Here is a 19,222-nt window from a genome sequence, read left to right as displayed (position 1 = left end):
TTTTCTGAGGCTAGCATAACTTTCATACCAAAATCTAACAAGGACAGTATGAGGAAACAAAATATAGGCCAATTTTACTTATGTGCCAAAAGAAAAAAAAAATACACATATGCAGACATTTATAAGCAATATAAATATATATATATATTCTATATATGAGGGTACTGCAAAAAGTTTATGGAAAAATAGAATTAAAAGATAACACAAATCTATCCATGAACTTTTTAAAGTACCCTTGTATTTACATAGAATATATTTTATATATTCTGCATATACTGAATATATATAACATATAAATATGTGTAGGATATAATATAAAATCCTAACCTACTAGTATATAAAAATTATAACTTAACAAGACAAAGGTTGGGTTAATATCAGAAAATCAATTAATATAACCACTAAATTAAAAGATTAAGGGAGAAAAATCACAGGACTATCTCACTTATGCAAGAAAAGCTTTAGATAAAATTCAACTACCACTGATCATTTAAAAAAAGGAAAAAACTAACCTTTTACCTAACTTAGAATAAGACAGGGACTTCCTAAACCTGATAAAGGTTATTAACAAAAAGCCTACAGCTAAAATAATACTTAATGGTAAAAGGTTGAAAGCTTTCCTTCTGAGACTGGGTACAAAATAAAGCTGCCCACCTTCACCACTTCTATTCACCATTGCCCTGGAGGTCCTAGACAACCTAGTAAGGCAGCAAAAATAAGGAACAAAATTGTCATTATTTATTAAGGATATACGTGATTGTATATTAGAACCCCCCCCAAAATCCTCAAATAAATTATTAAATAACAGTTTTTAATAAGGTTGCTGGATACAAAATCAATATAAAAATTAACTGCTTCTATGTATTCCAGCACCACATGGTTGTCAGATTGAACTATATGAAATTGCTAACATTGTCATAATATTTTCATGACCATTTTTGAAATACAAAAACAGTTTCATATGGCTGAACAATATGTATGTGATTATATAAATAAAAATAGTAATATATGTTATTTATAATAGCACTAAAAATATGAAGTACTTGGGCATAAATCTAGTAAGAGATATAAGTACAAGACTTTTACCAAATAAAGTATGAAACTCCAAAAGACATTAAAATAGACCTAAATAAATAGAGATGCCCCATGATCATTTTTAGAAAACTCAATATATAATTGATGTAGAATTTAACCAAAATTGATCTCTAGATTCAACATTTTCTAAATCAAAATCCCCATGTTTTTACTTGCTTGTTTGCTTTTTAGGGGGGGAGGTGTAATAAGCAAACTAAAAAATTTGTATGGAAATGAAAGGGCAAAGAAAACCAAGGTATACTCGAAGAATAAAAGAGAAGGACCTACTAGATATCAAGTCTTATCATAATGCTAATAAGATAGTGTGCTTGGTGAAAAGACAGACTACCAGCCCATTAGAACAGTAAAGTGACTTAGTAAGTATGTGTGTGTACACCACAGGACCTGCACATATACCAACTCATGATATAGGACAGTAATGGTGTTCATCAAGAACAGAAAAAGAATTAAACTCTTCAAAATACAGTGCTGGGACAAATGGATATTTATAAGAAAACAACTGAAAATATACCCCCTTCCTTCTGCCATCCACAAAAAAAATCAATTACCGAAGAGTTGATGGCCTAAATGCAAAACACAAAACTATAAAATCTTTTAGAAGACAAAGAATATCTGTGAGACTTTGGGATAAAAAAGAACTACTTACACAAGGCACAAAAAGCACTAACCATAAAAGCTGAAAAAAATACTATTTTAAAATTAAGATATTTTTGTCCTTCAATAAATACCATAAAGAACAAAAAGATAAGTCAGAGGTGAAGATATCTGTAACATATATTACTGAAAGGACTAGAACCTAGAATATATAAACTCTTACACATCAGTATAAAAAGAAACAACAAAATTAAAATATTAGCAAAAGACCTAAACAGTTACTTCAGTAAAAACAAAATCCAAAAGGCCAATACATATATGAAAAAAATGCTCAATTACATTAATACTCAGGGAAATTGCTCATTAAAAGCATTTCAAGGAATACTACCTCACACCCATTAGATTTGCAAAAATTGAAGCCTAACAATACCACGTGTTGGCTACCGTGTGGAGCACTGGGAACTCTGCCATGGAAATGGGAATTGGGAACAACTTGGCAACTGCTACTAATTTCTATCTATGACCTAGAAATTGGGTTTATTCTCTGGAGTAACTTACAACAGGTGACACAGACAAGGACTTCTTAGCAACAGTTTCCATGATTGCCAAAAACTGAGAACAACCCCAACGTGTCCAACTGTAGAATAGGTAATAAACCATGGATGGTACATTCATACAACAGAGTACTACAGCAATGAGAAAGAACTACAGCGACACACAAAAACACAGATGAATCTCAGTGCTGTGTAAAAGACAGGTCATAAGAGAATACCAGCATGAATTTATTCATATGAAGTTTAGAAATGGAGAAACTGAAACTATTTTAGTTCATGACAGGTGGTAAAATTGAAGGAAAATATTATTACAAAAGTCAGGATAGTGGTTATCTCAAGAAGGGAAGGAAGAGGGTGTAATGGGAAAGGTAAGAGGGCATTTTTAAGGTACTGATTGGCCAGGCTATTTTGCTTAACTTGGGTAGTGGTTACCTGATGAGTTTGGATTATATGTAAGTAATAATAGCCTGTACAAGAGTGTTCTTTAAACTGTACAAGAGTGTGTGTGTGTGTGTGTATGCAGCGTGTGTGTGTGTGTGTATGTTTGATCTGTAGAACGAACTATGTGTACAACATATTTCATTACTGTAAAAGTAATACAAACAGACGCACAAGTGTCCTTTTTGGGTTTTTAAACCAAATTATGATTATCTAAAACTCAAGCAAAATATATTAGATGTGGTCCAAAATTCAAGTTAAGATGAGGCAAAAGCAAAAGATTTCACTTCTGCCCAGTGGCTAATTACACAAATCCAAACTAGTTCATTGTTTTATTATCACTGACATGAAATGCAGTTAAGAGTTTCACACAATCCACTCTCATTCAACCCATCATATAAGCCTTATAACAGTCTGAGAATTGGCAAACAGGCCACAGTAGAAGGCAAAAATGTTAGGAATGAAAGAGCAACATAACATGGGAAACAACATACTGTGGGGTTTATTTCTGCTTCCAGGATGAATGCCTAGAACAATGGCAATTTCTATAATGGTCATTTGGCTGTAGCCTCAGTGGGACTAAATTTAATCACTAGTATTGCCAGGTATCCTGTACTGATCTGGCTGATAAAATGAAACACTTTAAAACAACTTACAAATACCCTTTTATAGTAATCCTTTTTAAAAAATCTTTAACGTATAGGGTCATGCTTACTTATAATCAGACCTCAATATTTCTGAACTCTTGATGGCCTAACACAAAGAAATGCAGTTGTCCCTTGGCATCCATAGAGGATTGGTTCCAGAACCTCCCATGTACACCAAAATCCACAGATGTTCAAGTCCCTGATATAAAATGGCATAGTATTTGCATATGACCTATGCACATCCTCCGTCATCTCTAGATGACTTATACCTAATGCAATGTAAATGAACTGTAAATAGTTGTTACACTATATTATTTAAGGAATAATGACAAGAAAAAAGTCTGTACATGTTCAGTACAGACACAATTTTTTAAAAAAATATTTTCAATTGAATCCAAATACAAAAAACTCACATATAAGGAGGGCCAATTGTAGTTATTCCTAAGACTAAACAAATTGCTGCTGTGGCTTTAAGAGTTACAGCAAGAATTTGTCTTTCAGATAAACTCTTAATTTGCTCTAAAAAGTTGACTGATGATCCTTAGACATTCAGAAAAAGAAGACCACTGTGCAACACCCCCGAGGGGTGCATGTTAGTGGATGGTTTCTCCTAGCTAATCACAAGATAGAAACTTGGGGTCTTGGGACAGAAGCAGAGAAAAGATGGGAGAAGGTACAATGAACCAATAATAAATTGCCAATCTCATAACTGGCAGGTTCAGTAGTTGGGTTTTATTTCCAGAAGTCAAGGACATTTATAAGTATTTTTATACGGATGTGTAAGTGTTCCTGCTTTTCTAGGATAGTATTCAGATAGAAAACTACTAACTTTACTGTCCTGTATTTTACTGGAAACTATATGTAGCAACTCTACAGTCCACTGTGACATACTTCCAGCCAAGAAAAATACCTGAAAACACTGAAGGAGTCAGGGATTCATGACAAGCATTCATTTCTGGAGCAAAGACTGGTCTTGTGAAGAAAAGACTTGTTCTCCTTGTCCATGAGATCCTACCTCCATCATACACACCTGCAGCACTGGCGAGACATCTCCCTCTATACTGTGCTGCAAGTGTGAGGTTTAGGGTATCATGGTTTTGTTGGGTTTTTTTTTGAGGAAACAGATATACATGAGTTTTATCATTTTAGTTCTGTACGCTATCCTGAGAAGTAAATTTTTGGTTATTTCTTTTCATTTTACCTTTTCTTCTTGTATAACTTTTAAATAGAAAAAAAAAAACAAAAAACCCACGAATGTTCAGAATAAACTTTACTGTTTAATCTGCTTATATCTGTTCTTCTGAGAGATAATTATAATAGTAGCACTATTAGCAGACTTCCTAGAAAAGCTACAAAACACAAAAACTAAATCATATTTTCACTGGCACAAGTGCGTGAAAAGCACAAAATGGATAGAAGTAACATTCATCCTCCAATTTGACTGCTCAAAGATTATTAAACCAAAATATAAAAACATCAAAATCTTAAATACCACATTTAAAAAAACAGCTTTTAAGTTTATATAAAGGAATATTCAAAAAGTATTTTTCTTCAACTACAGAATCATAACCTGACATTTAGTTGGTTTTCATGCTAACAGTTGAATTTTACCAGCCAGCATAAAGGTCATAATGGTGATGGCATAGGCATTACCTGATTTTCTCAGGACATGAAAATTATTCCCTTTATTTTTTAAAGCAAATATTTGGGAACACATATTATGTAACAGTCTCTCAACATAAACTACGTTTTGAGAGTGAGGCACTTTTACATGCTTGATAATACGTTCAGGCTACTAGAGTACTAGATGAAATGAACATTTTCCAATATTAACTATGCTATTCTGATGCAGGCCTTCATATACCTGATTTTTAAGAGCACAGGTTGTTAGTCTGTGGACTACTGACTTTAATTTACTAAAAAAGTTCCTGGCAAGGGGTGACATCGTACCTTACGAGAAGAGGGACTCTTTCTGTCACATGGCTTTTAGTGAACTTACAAACTTTATACATCAAAACGTTCAACTAAATGTATAAATTATTAATTACCTTTAAGGGTTTCCAGCAAGTTTTTGGCTACAAACCAACATATGGCTTCGAAGAAAGGGAATTTGAAAAGATCTGGTGTTTTTAGCCTTTTCTCCATCTCATAACACCTAAATGAATAAAATTTGAAGAAATATATTTAATATTAATATTAGCATTTCAAAGTTAAATGAAGGTAACCAACTTGAAAATAAAATAGGCAGGTCATGATATATAAGGCCAATCAAGTACTGTATAATAATTAGTTAGACACCATATTTGGACAAGATTGAATTGGGATCTTATCCAGGTTCTGATGCCAACAAATATAAGTCTGCTTAAGAATTACATTGGGCATCATAAAAGATCACACCTTGATATTTGTATACTAGATTTAACAAAAGTGATTTTACGAGGGTTCCACTGTAATAAATAAAAACAGGTCCATGTGTTGGACAACACTGCAATACCCACGCAGGGAGTTTTCTTTAGGCTCTACTAAGCATTCAAACCCAAGATCACGCTTGGCATTAGTCAAGGTGAGAAGACAGGAACTTGTGGAGTCCATATAGCAGAAGCCATCTCTACCCCAGTGACAGCTCAGTTACAAAGAGACGAGATCCACACTTGGTAAGTGTGGGAGCTGCCTTGGCTTGAAACCTCATGCCCTGTAAGAGCTGCTATCTCTTGTAATAACTCCACAGATGCATGGCTTCCAGGGCTCCTCATGGGCATGCCATGTTACAAGAGTAACCAGAGTCAAGGAACCCCAAAGATACAGCTTCCTACCAGATATTTCGAGATTTCCCAGTCCTAATACAATTTATCATTCAGGAATCATTTCTACCCATAAACAATGCTGCCTAGAAACATTCTACCCTCATTACACTACCAGGGAAACAGTTACATAAAGGTCAAATTCTGATACAGAAGGGGACCATATGTTATACCTGAGTCTGACTGAATTTAGTTCATTTCCCTCATTGCAAAAATAGCCAAAGAAGAGCACATAACTTTTAATAAAATTCTGAAATTTCAGGAGATATCAAACTGAATAAGTTACTTTTTTTGTTTTAGATTTGAAATGCATTAAGGTATCTTCCTGACAAAATTTTAAAACAATAATTTTGTTAAAAGTTCCTATTCATAATCATTTTTCAGGGTCTATCTCCATGGGATCTCAAATAAAATATGCTGTGAATTTTTTTTTAAATAAACAAAAATATCCTATTTGAGAAAGGACAAAATATCCTTTAAATTCTGATGACACAAACCTGAGCTGCATGGCAATGTTAAGGTTGTGCAGAAAGTTCCCCCCAAAAGCCATACAGTCCTGAGAAGTAAGCACAGCATGAATCCACCCTGAAATGGTTAAAAGTATATAAATCAGTGATTTTCAATATTTAAACCAAACAAATGTGATATCTTCCTGTGAAATAAGTAACTCAAAATATCATCATCAGTTTATTTCATACTCCAGTGCTAGAGAAGTTAATGACTATTACAATCTATAGATTCATTCAATTAAGTATTTATTAAATGTCTATTATATGCCAGGCTATATGCTGAGTTTGAGGAATAAGGTGAAGGTTTTTGTGGGTGTTGCTGTTTTTGTTTTTTACTTAAAAAACACAATCCAACTTTATATTAAAGTAAGACAAGTCAAATCTGGTCTGAATTGGAAAGCACATTTTCCACAAAAAAACACTGGGATTGGCTACACACTTCACTTCCTCAGTGTCATCCTGAAATGAGTGCCCTGAAGAGACTACACAGTGGAAGATCAGGGAACTCAACTGGACACCCAATTCTGTAAGAAGGAAAAGATAGATCACCCACATTTAATTATGTAGGGTTATGATCTTATAATTATAAATGCAGGCAATCAAAATGATGTTTTGTTTTTCCATAAAAATGTTTTCAAAGCAAGAATCATTTCTAAGAGATGACACCTAACTTTTGCAAGAAATGTCAACAGACGTAACATAAAGACTTCATATAAATATATATACATACATGCATTTGCATGTAAAAATTAGCTTTTAAAATACACAAATCCCATTTTCTTTATATTTTTCATCTTTCGTTCCCTCATTGTGCTGTAACACAATATCAAAAAAAAAAAAAAACCCTCAAAGGACTTTCAAGTGCGCCATTTGTGTGCCCAAAGGCACAAAGCCTTGAGCTCGACTCTGAAACCACTAGTTAGAAGTTTAAGTCAGCTACAAATCCTATACATCAGTGATTCTCAACAGTGGCAGTATTGCCTGAACAGGGTGTTTGGAAAGTTTGGGGGCTTTTTTGATTGTCACAATGATCACAGAGCACTACTGGCATTTCATGAGTGGGAACAAGAAATGCAATAAGCATAACAGTTCCACACAGTAAGAAACTGTCCTGCATCACTCAGGACTGTCAAGTTCTGCTGGTCGTTCATATATATACAAAGACTGTTCATTAACTATGTGAGTCTAGAAACTAGAATTCCATTATTAACCTAAACAAAGTATTTCTGCATGGTTTTGACACAATTTCCAGCAATACAACTACTCTGTAAATTGTCAGAAACTGTACTTCAGTTTGTTTGGAAGTTTACCAGTTGCCAACTACCTTGTGAAAAAAAAATTACATTGCCTACAGCAGTGGTTCTCCAAGTATGGTCCCCAGATCAGCAACACCAGCATCAATCAAGAACTTGTTAAATATGCAGATTCTCGCCTTGTGAAAAAAAAATTACATTGCCTACAGCAGTGGTTCTCCAAGTATGGTCCCCAGATCACCAACACCAGCATCAATCAAGAACTTGTTAAATATGCAGATTCTCGGGCCCACTCCAGATCTACTGAATCAGAAACTTAGGGATAAGGCCCAGCAATCTGTGTTGTAACAAGCCATCCAGGTGACTCTCATACTCATGACATTTGAGAACCACTAATCTACACCAATGCTGCTGAGAGAATTTGAGTTGCCACTAGCACATACATGTATCAGTTTGCTGGCTTATGCGGCTTAACCATTTCATTCTGTCCTCTAATACTGCTGTGCCTGAAGAGGCACATATTGAAATAGTGTTTCATTATAAATTACCTTTTTATTTCTTCTTTATATTCCAGTTAGTTCATTAAATCAATTTTTAAAAAAATTATTGTGTAGAAGGTTAAATTATCTATGAAACAATTTGAAATTTTGAAGAGGGCACAACAAAGTATTTATTATAAAAAGAAGCACTACAAAGAGGATTTAAGGGAAGAGCTTAGCCCATTCATAGTCATTCAACACATATTTATTATTATACAGATCAGTGGCAAGGCAAGAAAGCAGTGCCTGCGGTAACAGATCCCTGTGAACTCTGCAGGCATTAAGGTCACTCAAACCAGCAAAATACAATTCTCAAAACCACTGGTCTGGAAAAGTCTATACTGTGCATTCATTCATATCTCAAAATGACACACCTGATACCTATATTTGAGGCTACAGCTAAGACTGATGCTCAATCCTTCCTAGGGTCCCTCAAGACATACCCTTTGCCTCCTAATTGTCTCGGGACAGCAGCCCAGATTCTTAGAGCAGGCTTGGCCTTTGACAGCAATGTAGAGCTGACCAGACTTAAAACTAAAGGAAACTTCATCAAAATTAAAAACTTTTGTGCATCAAAGGACATTATCAAAAAAGTGAAAAGACAACCCACAGAAGGGGAGAAAATATGTGCAAATCATTTGTTTGATACAGGTCTAGTATGCAAAATATATAAAGAATGCTTACAAATTCAACAATAAAAAGACAAATAACCCAATTTAAAAATGGGCAAAGGATTTGAGTAGACATTTCTCCAAAGAAGATATACAAATAGCCAATAAGCACAAGAAAAATGCTTAGCATCAACACTCATTAAGGAAACGCAAATCAAAACCATAATGAAATACCACTTCACACCCACTAGCATGGCAAAAATAAAAGACAATTACAGTGTTGGAGAGGATGTGGAGAAATTGGGACCCAAATGCACTGCTGGTGGGAATGTAAAATGATGCATCTATTTGGAGAACAGTTGGGCAGCTCCTTAAAAAGTTAAACATAGTTATACCATATGATGCAGCAATTCCCCTACTAGATATATACCCAAGAGAAATGAAAACATACTTCCACATAAAAACTTGTATACAAATGCTCAAAGCAACACTATTCATAATAGCAAAAAAGTAGAAACAACCCAAATGACCATCATCTGATGAATGAATAAACAAAATATGGTATATCCTACAATGGCCTATTATTGGGCCATAAAAAGATGAAGTACCTAAATGTGCTACCACATGGATAAGCCTAGAAAATATTATGCTAAGTGAAACAAGCTAGATACAAAATGCCACATATCGCATGATTCCATTTATATGAAGTGTCCAGGATAAGCAATCCATAGAGAAAAAAGTATATTAGTGGTTGCTAACAGCTCAGGGGAGGGGGGAATGGAGAGTGACTGATGACGGGTATGAGATTTCTTCTTGAGATAAGGAAAATCTTCTGAAATTAGACAGTGGTGATGGTTGCACAACTCCGTTAATCTACTAAAAACCAGTGAATTGTACACTTTAAAAGGGTGAATACTATGGTATGTGAATTTTATCTCAATAAAAATAAATAAAGCCAAATGACATAAAACACAATGCCAAAACAAGTCCTAACCATAAGAGAAACCCTTCAAGGGAAAAAGAAGTAAAAAGTTCAAGATCAGAATTATTTCTTAGGCAATACCATAAAAGCTACTTTCCAAACATGTTAAAGCCAGAGGATCGTATTAAGAGCTGACTCCATGTGACTGAATATTGACTTACCTGTAGGAACAAATAAAGTATGTCCCTGCTTTACCACACATTTGTAGCATTTATCCACCTTATCTCCAAAGAACACCTCACTCTGGGTCACAGATGAACTCCAAGATTCATAGAGTGCCAAATTTTCATCTGTTGGCTTTATCAGATAAAAAATCTTCTCACCCTAGAAAGAAGTTCATACTATTTTTGAAAAAGCAAAAGTCATTCTTAAAATGGCCTACATTAATGCAATTTCCCAATACAATGATCTAAGTTAAGTTAGATAATTATCAGATATTTTATTTTCAAAAAAGACATATTTAACATACCTGATCAGTAGCTATTGTCCATAATAAACATTTTCACAGGAGCTAAAGCTCCCCCTCCCTAACCGACAAGGAGTCAATAAAGTAGTGTTGAAGAAATAGTTGCAAGAGAAAAGGGTAAAGAACCACAAACATCCCACTGACCTCACATTTTCAAGTAAATACATGTTAACAGGCCCGAGGTTGCAGAGTCATCTCTGCAAACTTTGCCCTTTCTCCCATGATCTATCACATAATGATCATTTTTAAAGATGTGTAAATAAATTTCCGTTAATGAACTAACTCTCTGCTTCCTCATAAAAAAAAAGGAACAGGAGCCCAAGGACACAGCATCAAATACAGTCCAGAGCATTGCTGAGGCATAGACATTTGATATAGATGAAGATTTGGTTCTAGATCAGCACTCTCCAACAGAACTTTCTGTGATGATGGAAATTTTTTACATCTGTGCTATCCAATATAGTTGTCATTAGCCACATGTGGCTACTGAGCACTTGAAATGTGGCTGGTGCAAATGAAGAACTGAATTTTTAATTATATTCAATTTTAATTATTTAAATTTAACCACATGTGGCTAGTGACTACTGTAGTCAACAGTACAGTTCTAGATAAAGCAAGGTGGATATAAACTGCAAAGGACTGGTATTTTTATGGGCATTCCTGACTTATCCAACTAGCTGGCCTATCTTAACCTTAAGGCCAGAAGCAATTTTTACTGTAATTTTGGTCTTTCTTAGGTATTTGATTGAGGGATTAATGTATAATTGACTAGGGGGCAAGAAACAAAAAGACAAAAGGCTAAAAGAAACCAATTTAAAAGATGGGGGCAAAAATGGAATCTAAATATAAAGAATTCATGGCTCTTCCATTACTTGGAATAAAAAAAGTCATAATGCTTAAAGGCAAAGTGATAGATCCTACTTAAAATGTAGAAGAACTTCCTCCTTTGCAAATGTCTACAGCAAATGAATGTAATAGTAGAAAAACATGGCTATATGTTTTTGTCAATAAGAGAACAAAGAAATACCCCAATCTTACCCAGAGGACATGGTACCAGACTGAAGTTCCACCGAAGTCAATGTGGAAATCTGTATAGCTGTCTTGAACTCCCATTAAGCAGTATTTCTGAACAAATGGCTTGGGAAACACTGAATCATCTGGCCAATAATTTTCCACCCAGGAAAGTTTTCTGGCTATATCAGGGACCTCCACCAATTCAGACATCCTTTTAAAAAAGCAAGCACACACATACACACACACCCATATCATGCAAATTAAAACTTCTTAAAATTGCTTCTCCATCTCAACCCAATCCAAATAATTAATTGGAACTCAAGGTCAGCAACAATACTTAAGTATAAAACACATCTTATTTCCAAATATTCTCTGGGCATGCCAAAGCAAAACTTACAACATTGCTACCACTGGACAACTTTAAGTCACAATTATGTTTCTTACTAAATTAAATACATCATTAAACTACCATTTAGCTAATACTTAGAATGCTAAAGCAAAATGTCCAGAACTACTCACTTTGTATCTGAAAATTCAAGGCTGATCACATTTAACACTTTTGGTCTGTTAAGATTCGTGAAGTATTTAACATAATTGTGAAGTGTCATTTTGCTGTCTGCCTGCCTTGCCACATCAATGACATCTATCACTTTGTCACCACCTGCAGAGAAAGATTGTAGTCTTATTATTGGGCTTAAGAGTTATATCATTAGATGCCCTAAACAATAATGTTTTAAAGACCATATTTAGTTGGTGTAATAATTAAGCCAATTATAAAACTACATAGGCAAAGATTCTTCCCATATTCTTACTTTTTAAGTTCAAATCGACTTTTTGAAACAAGGGGACAGTTTGGGGGGGAAAGAATAAAGCAATAAGACAGAGCTGAATAATTAATACTGTGTAAAAACTTACATGGCTTACAAAGCTTTCTACATACCAATGATTTGTGTGCAGCTTGTAATGACAAAAATACATTATATCGGTATGTGAAAACTGTGCAACACTTTCTGAGTTTCAATTTTCTTATGCATAAAATGAAGGGACTGGCCTTTCTCTTTCACTTACATAATGCTTAAGATTCTATCATTTTGAAAAACAGATCAGTCATTGGGGAATTAGTGAGCAAACTGACCAGGATAAACAATTTCTGCTCTCCTGATAGTGTCTTCTCTTTTAATATTCTCCTCAAGGAAAATACTGGTGGCTAGGAAGCAAAAATCAGTGCCTATGTCTGAATGCTCAAGTTCTGAATTGTGAATATAAAACCATGAGATGAGGCTTGTGGACCACTGCACTCCCAACCTAGGAAAGATAACCAGTTTTACAATGGACTAAAGGATAGGGTGGAATTCAAAATATGGCAATACTTAACCAATCTGAAATAGAAGACAAATAAATGCCATTTTCTTACTTTAATATAACTTCACATAAGTTAAGAAAGTGTTGCCTTGTGGACTTCTTTATTTTATCTTTAGGAGGTAACACAATTTTATTAATAGTACTATATTTAAATGAAGTGCTTTGCAGTACTAAAAGTTAGCTATCGCAGTTTGAATACTTTTTCCTATACTGACATTAATTAGCCATTTATTTTACAGTGCTATCTATGCAGATAGCTTTAGGTTAAACCTCAGCCTCATTCACCAATTTATCAAATATTCAAATTTAGCTGAATACGTAGTCATCACATTTAACTGGATTTCCTCAGTGAAACATTTACCAATGAGTATTATCAACCAATGGCTCGATAAAGAGACATGGAATATCTCAGATATTCCATGCTAAGGAGATAATGTACTGTAGTGGATGTACAATTTTGAGTCAAGGTAGATTTGGGACCTAAACCATAAATAATCTTTATTTATTGCTAACAAGGAATGACATCTACATGCAGTCAGCTTTATCTATAAATATCATGATGAGAATGAATGAAATGACTGAAAATGTCAATAGTATGGCATTAGGTACAGGGCATTTCCCCTTGTTTCTATGCCTTTCTGGGCCTCAAAATCACAAATTAAGTCCAAACATCATTAAATAGCAATATTCACCAAGTCATTAATATAAAAACGGGTTTGAAAATGATCTCATTTTATGGCCCTTCCTCTATAAGCAGCAGGAGGTCACAAAGCAGGTTCCAGAGGACTAATTATGCAGTTGGTGTACTGGGGTCCAGAATTTTGTACCTGTACTCTACAGATGCCTAGAACCAACTCAATTTCCCAATGTCTTCTTGGTGTCTGTAGCTGTCCCTCAATAATGGTTTTCTCTTAGCAAGTATTGGAAAAATTTTTTTTTTTTTTTTGTCTTTTGTCTTTTTCCGTGTCCGGCAACGGATCGCAACCCTCAGTGTTGCCCCCGTACCGGACAGGGGACCGGCAACGGAATCGCAACCCTCGGTGTTGCTCCGGCGCCTCGCTCAGCCAGTGAGCGGGAACCGGTCTGTATGTGGGATCCGAACCCTCGGGCGGGAGCGCCGCCGCGCTTCCCAAGCAGCGCACTATCCAGTGCGCCACCGGGCCAGCCCCCAAGTATTGGAAAATTTAATGATACCGAAGAAAGCATGAGGCTGGGTATATAAGAATGGATATAATGTTTCATTCTGTTTTACTGACAGCTATAGGTGATACTGAGTTTCACTTTTCCTGACCCAGGAAACTGAACTCAATTAACATTTCTTCACTCAACTTTTATTATTAAAACACTCTCATTTTTACTTATACCATGCTTTCCCAAGTACTTAGAGAAATCAAGTTCGTACCTACATAACGTTCCACATCCATCACAGAAAAAGTAGGTGGAGGAAGCCTGAGTCCTAGATCATCTAATTTAGGGACCATTATAGGGACATCAAATCCATGTTTCTCCAGGTATCTTTGTGTCAGCTGGCTGCCATGCATCTTTACAATTATTTCATCGGCACTAAGGAAAAACATAAAAACAATATGTCATTTTGTAGGTAAGTTAGGTTTAAAAAAAATACTGTGATAATAGGTTAATTGATATACAGTATAATTATCTATATCCATGGTTCTCAATTCATAGATAATATAATCTACTTAATTCAATAGATATAATTGGAAAAATATATAAAATGCTCTAACTATAAAATGAGGAAAAAAAACTATCAAAATATTTCAATAAGTGAATTTTCAGTAAATTACACTAGGAGACATAATAAAATAGTAGGATGCTTAAAAGTAGTATTATAATGAATAACTGGATTTAAGAGAAATAAAAAGATCAAAAGAAGCCACTCGATACAAGCTGTACATAAGGAATAAGAAGAGCAAAAGGTAAGGTGCACATTAGATAGCATAAGGATAAGTAAAAACTGACCATATTTTATCTGGCTATAAACTTCTACAGAAATATCTGTTAGACTTTTCAAAGTCTAATGGGACATACAACAATTAATTGTTGTTCTGCATGTTGCAGGATGACTACCATCCCTGCTCCTTTCCCATTGAGACATATGTCCAAAAGGCCCCCATTGAAAACTACTGATTTAAATGATCTATCATAATTAGTATTTACTAAGTTCTAATACTAGGTAGTCACTTTAAGCCACTAAAAAGGGTTGGACCTCCAGCTGCCCTCTCTGATGATCAGCATGTCATAGGCATTACACTTAAGCGTGGTTTGTCTCTCGTCACTGTCTTCAATCCAACTGCAAATCCAAAGAACTCCAGATCTCCTTCAATGGGGTATTCTAGATTGTCATCTCCCAATTGCTCACAGGATGCAGCTGCTGTACATTCAAAATTAAGTGCAACACTTGCCATAAAGGTTAAAACACAACAGTTTCCATTTATACAATCAGATCTTAACTGTTGGATCTCATCTGCAGCCTAGGTGGTAAGGAGAAGACAAAATAAAAAGGAGACACTGGTTCTCTGAATTACTGGACTCTGACCTTCTCACCTTCTCAATAAGGCAACGGCAGTTGGAAGCCTAAGAAAACGGATATAGACTTTTCCCAGATAGTCATATAAGTGGATGGCTGAGATCTTCGTTTGGCTCATCTACTGAACCTTGAGTTCAGCACTACCTTTTAGTTTCCCCAATAGGCATCCACAATTGTCCCTCCTTCCCTCAACCTCTAAGGATTAAATAATTCCTTAAACTCCAATCTGAGGAAGAATTTTAAATCACTTGTACTCCCTGATTTCAAATGTTTGGTGTTTTACTTCCTCTCTTCATCACAAATATATAGACACAAGTGCTTAAAATACAGGTACAACGTAATTTGCAAGAGGAAAAAATTGGAGACAAACTAAACTTATATGGGGATGGTTAGGCAAATTATGTGATATATATACTATTGCATACTACACGGCAGTTAAGGAGGTAGGTAAGTCTACATAACATTTAAAGGATACCTATGAAGTATAATAGAGTAAAAAAAGGCACGTTTACAACACTATGCATAACTTAACCCCATTTTATTTTTTAGAAATTATATGCACACATAAATCTATACTCATAAATGTATTAAATGTTATTATTTATATAGAAAAGGATCTCAAAAGACTGACACTGGCTTAAAATACTGGAGGGGGAAGATAACCCATTCACTTTATTTTATACATTCCTGTGTTAATCACATCAAGTATGTGTAATTTAGTAATATTGTTATTCTACTATGGTTTTAAATGATGTAAAGGTTTATGGAGTTAAAATAAAACAAAAGACCCTCAATTAATGTTAATTACAGTTTGGACATTTGTAATCATCTCTGTAACCTGTTCTCATTTGTGTTCACTTTGGTTGAAAAGCCACATGAATTACTAGGCCAGTGTTTTTAACACTACTTTTTTGGGTCACAAACCTATTTGAAAAAAATGAAAGCTATGGCTCCTTCTCTGAAAAATGCACTCTCACACGTTGACACTGAATTGTATGTGCAGTTTTAGGGAGCTCACAAACCTCTCTGAAGCCCACCAAAAGACCCAGACTGAAAATTCTGGCCCTAGGCTCCCAAACCAACCAAGTATTATCCAATAAAAAGGAAAACAAACATTTCTCCTAAGACTTTTAAACTGATAAAAGGGAATATTTGAGAACAAGGCTTTTAACACCACAAAAATCATGTGGAAGCACTACGTTTCATCTGTTTTCTTTTTGTCTCTCAGCAGACCCGAGGGAGGCAATGGTAGATGCTTATCATTACGTTTCTGTTTAAGGATTAAGGAGCAGAGGGATAGAGAGGAATCCTAAAGATTGAGGAGAAATAGCAGGAGTTTTATCATTTCAGGATCTGAAATAACTCCATAATAGGCTGCATGTGATACTGTGATTTAAATTTAAATTGTGCTCCTCTCTTTAACAAGCCTGGATATGATCTTGTGTAAAAGCCTATTAAGTATTATCACTTTAAATAGATGTCAAGCAGTGAGTAGGAAATGATCTAAATTAGCATGATTAAATGCTTTATAATGCTTTTGACTCTCTTTGAGCCACAGACAACTCAAATAAACCTCATTATTTAAAACACACCAAAAAACCCAGTCCTACAGCCTCCAGAGGCTAAGCAATGGTTGTGTGTGCTTCTGGTGGACTTACGGCACAGACAGATATGAAAACAACGTGAGAAAAAATCAGAGTTGGAAAGGTAATGCTTTTGACTCTCTTTGAGCCACAGACAACTCAAATAAACCTCATTATTTAAAACACATCAAAAAACCCAGTCCTACAGCCTCCAGAGGCTAAGCAATGGTTGTGTGTGCTTCTGGTGGACTTATGGCACAGACAGATATGAAAACAACGTGAGAAAAAATCAGAGTTGGAAAGTAGGAGGTGAGGGGAAGAAAAAGAAGCAGCTGCATGTCATAAGGAACCAAATGCTGGGAACAACTGCCTCAGATTAGTGACCCACGATTAAGAAGTACATTTTTACACATTTTTACATATTGGTGACCCAGTATGCAATATACATATAACAAAAATTCCATGAACTGTGCTTATTTATTCCTAGTACTTGCAACATACTGATATTTTCTCTTCTATTTCATTAAAAAGTAAAAAAGTGAAAAGCCGGTTGAGAATAATGAGTTGAAGCCTGAAGTTTGAAAGCATTGTTTTAATGTCACTTTATCAGCCAACAGTCTTAAATTTTCTTTAATCAGAACAAGTTTCCATACCTTGGGAAGATTCGAGAACGTAATTCCTTAACAAAAGTTCGAGTTCCAGCTTGCACTGGTTTGGAACCATCATCAATTTCTGTGTAGTCATGCCTGTGCCAGTTCCTCCTCTTTTTCACTGGATTTTTTAGAAGATTAAAAACAAAAACAAGTGTTTCTGTTAACTAATGATACTATGTACTTTCTAATCATTATATTCTACATAATCAGAAATAACAATTCTAAGTACAATAAAAACACTTGAGTTTTTAATGCACTTCTAGGTTACAGAAGTAAATTTTACTTAATGTAATGCTGCAATTATAGGGAATTAACTGTGGGTTTTTTAAATGTACTCTTTACTTCAAAATAATTTAAAAATTAAATCAAGGAATTCAAATCAGCAGATGAAGTCCTCTATAATATCCACATTTATATATACTATAGAATTTCCAAATTATTTAAAATTATGATTTTCACTACATTACATCAAAATATAATTATCCAGATCATCCAAATCCTCCTTTTAGGATAGGGCATTTTATCCCACATCAGAAATTATTTTAACAGCATAATTCCCTTCTCTTTTATGTGAAGATTTATTTCCAAGATATGCACAATTATACTGAAACAAAGAGCAGGTGACAGTGGTAATTAAAAGAAGACAGGTGGGATGACAAAATAAATAACTTTATGGTTAGTTCTAACACTAAGGTCCTGTGATTCTACAGCTCTGGGAGGCTACAGTCTTGAGCAGTCACAGCAATCAAATAAAGGAGATCTGGATTTGCTTCCTAGTTCAGCCACTAACTTCTTCTGCACCCTTGAGCAAGTCACTTAACACCTCTAGATCCAGACTCCTCAAGGTGGGAATGAAGCGGATGAGTTAGAGTGCTGATTTTCAAACTGTGTTGAGGAATCTTTAATAAAGGGGGAGATGAAGAAAAGGCCAAGGGAGGAGCTCTGGACCTCATTCCTTTTTCGACCAGAGTTGTACCACCTACTAGCTCTTTTGTGTGCTATCAATGTAAGATTTCAGTTTTAAATCTTTTTTTAAGATTGAAAATCACTCTTAAGCCAAAAACTTTCATGACTCTGACTCTGGAAAATGTATTCTAATGTCTGCTTAGAAATGCATCAAAAAAAAATTATAAGGGGCCGGCCCGGTGGCGCACTGCGCTAGTGCGCTGCTTGGGAAGCGCGGCAGCGCTCCCGCCGAGGGTTCAGATCCCACATACAGACCGGTTCCCGCTCACTGGCTGAGCGAGGCGCGGGGGCAACACCGAGGGTTGCGATCCCTTGCCGGACACGGAAAAAAGACAAAAAAAAAAAAAAATTATAAGGGGCCGGCCCCGTGGCGCACTGCGCTAGTGCGCTGCTTGGGAAGCGCGGCAGCGCTCCCGCCGAGGGTTCAGATCCCACATACAGACCGGTTCCCGCTCACTGGCTGAGCGAGGCGCGGGGGCAACACCGAGGGTTGCGATCCATTGCCGGACACGGAAAAAAGACAAAAAAAAAAAAAAATTATAAGGGGCCGGCCCCGTGGCGCACTGCGCTAGTGCGCTGCTTGGGAAGCGCGGCAGCGCTCCCGCCG

At 35.6% G+C, this 19,222-nt stretch overlaps 1 protein-coding gene across 1 annotated transcript in view; it reads right to left on the bottom strand.

The window, feature by feature from the left end:
- KDM7A (lysine (K)-specific demethylase 7A) overlaps positions 1–19,222 on the bottom strand; it is a 50,907-nt gene that overhangs the window by 21,057 nt on the left and 10,628 nt on the right. The window contains exons 3-9 of the mRNA XM_008571489.1: positions 17,650–17,767; positions 14,268–14,428; positions 12,023–12,164; positions 11,528–11,714; positions 10,185–10,347; positions 6,627–6,714; positions 5,377–5,483 (exon numbers count right to left, since the gene is read on the bottom strand). Of these exons, the coding sequence (XP_008569711.1) occupies positions 5,377–5,483; positions 6,627–6,714; positions 10,185–10,347; positions 11,528–11,714; positions 12,023–12,164; positions 14,268–14,428; positions 17,650–17,767 (966 nt within the window). The remainder of the gene's footprint in view (positions 1–5,376; positions 5,484–6,626; positions 6,715–10,184; positions 10,348–11,527; positions 11,715–12,022; positions 12,165–14,267; positions 14,429–17,649; positions 17,768–19,222) is intronic.

The sequence above is a fragment of the Galeopterus variegatus genome, unplaced genomic scaffold (assembly GCF_000696425.1).
Source record: "Galeopterus variegatus unplaced genomic scaffold, G_variegatus-3.0.2 Scaffold690, whole genome shotgun sequence".
Lineage (NCBI taxonomy): Eukaryota > Metazoa > Chordata > Mammalia > Dermoptera > Cynocephalidae > Galeopterus > Galeopterus variegatus.
The sequence above is the reverse complement of the archived record's forward strand: the minus strand, read 5'-3'. Positions and strand labels throughout refer to the sequence as shown.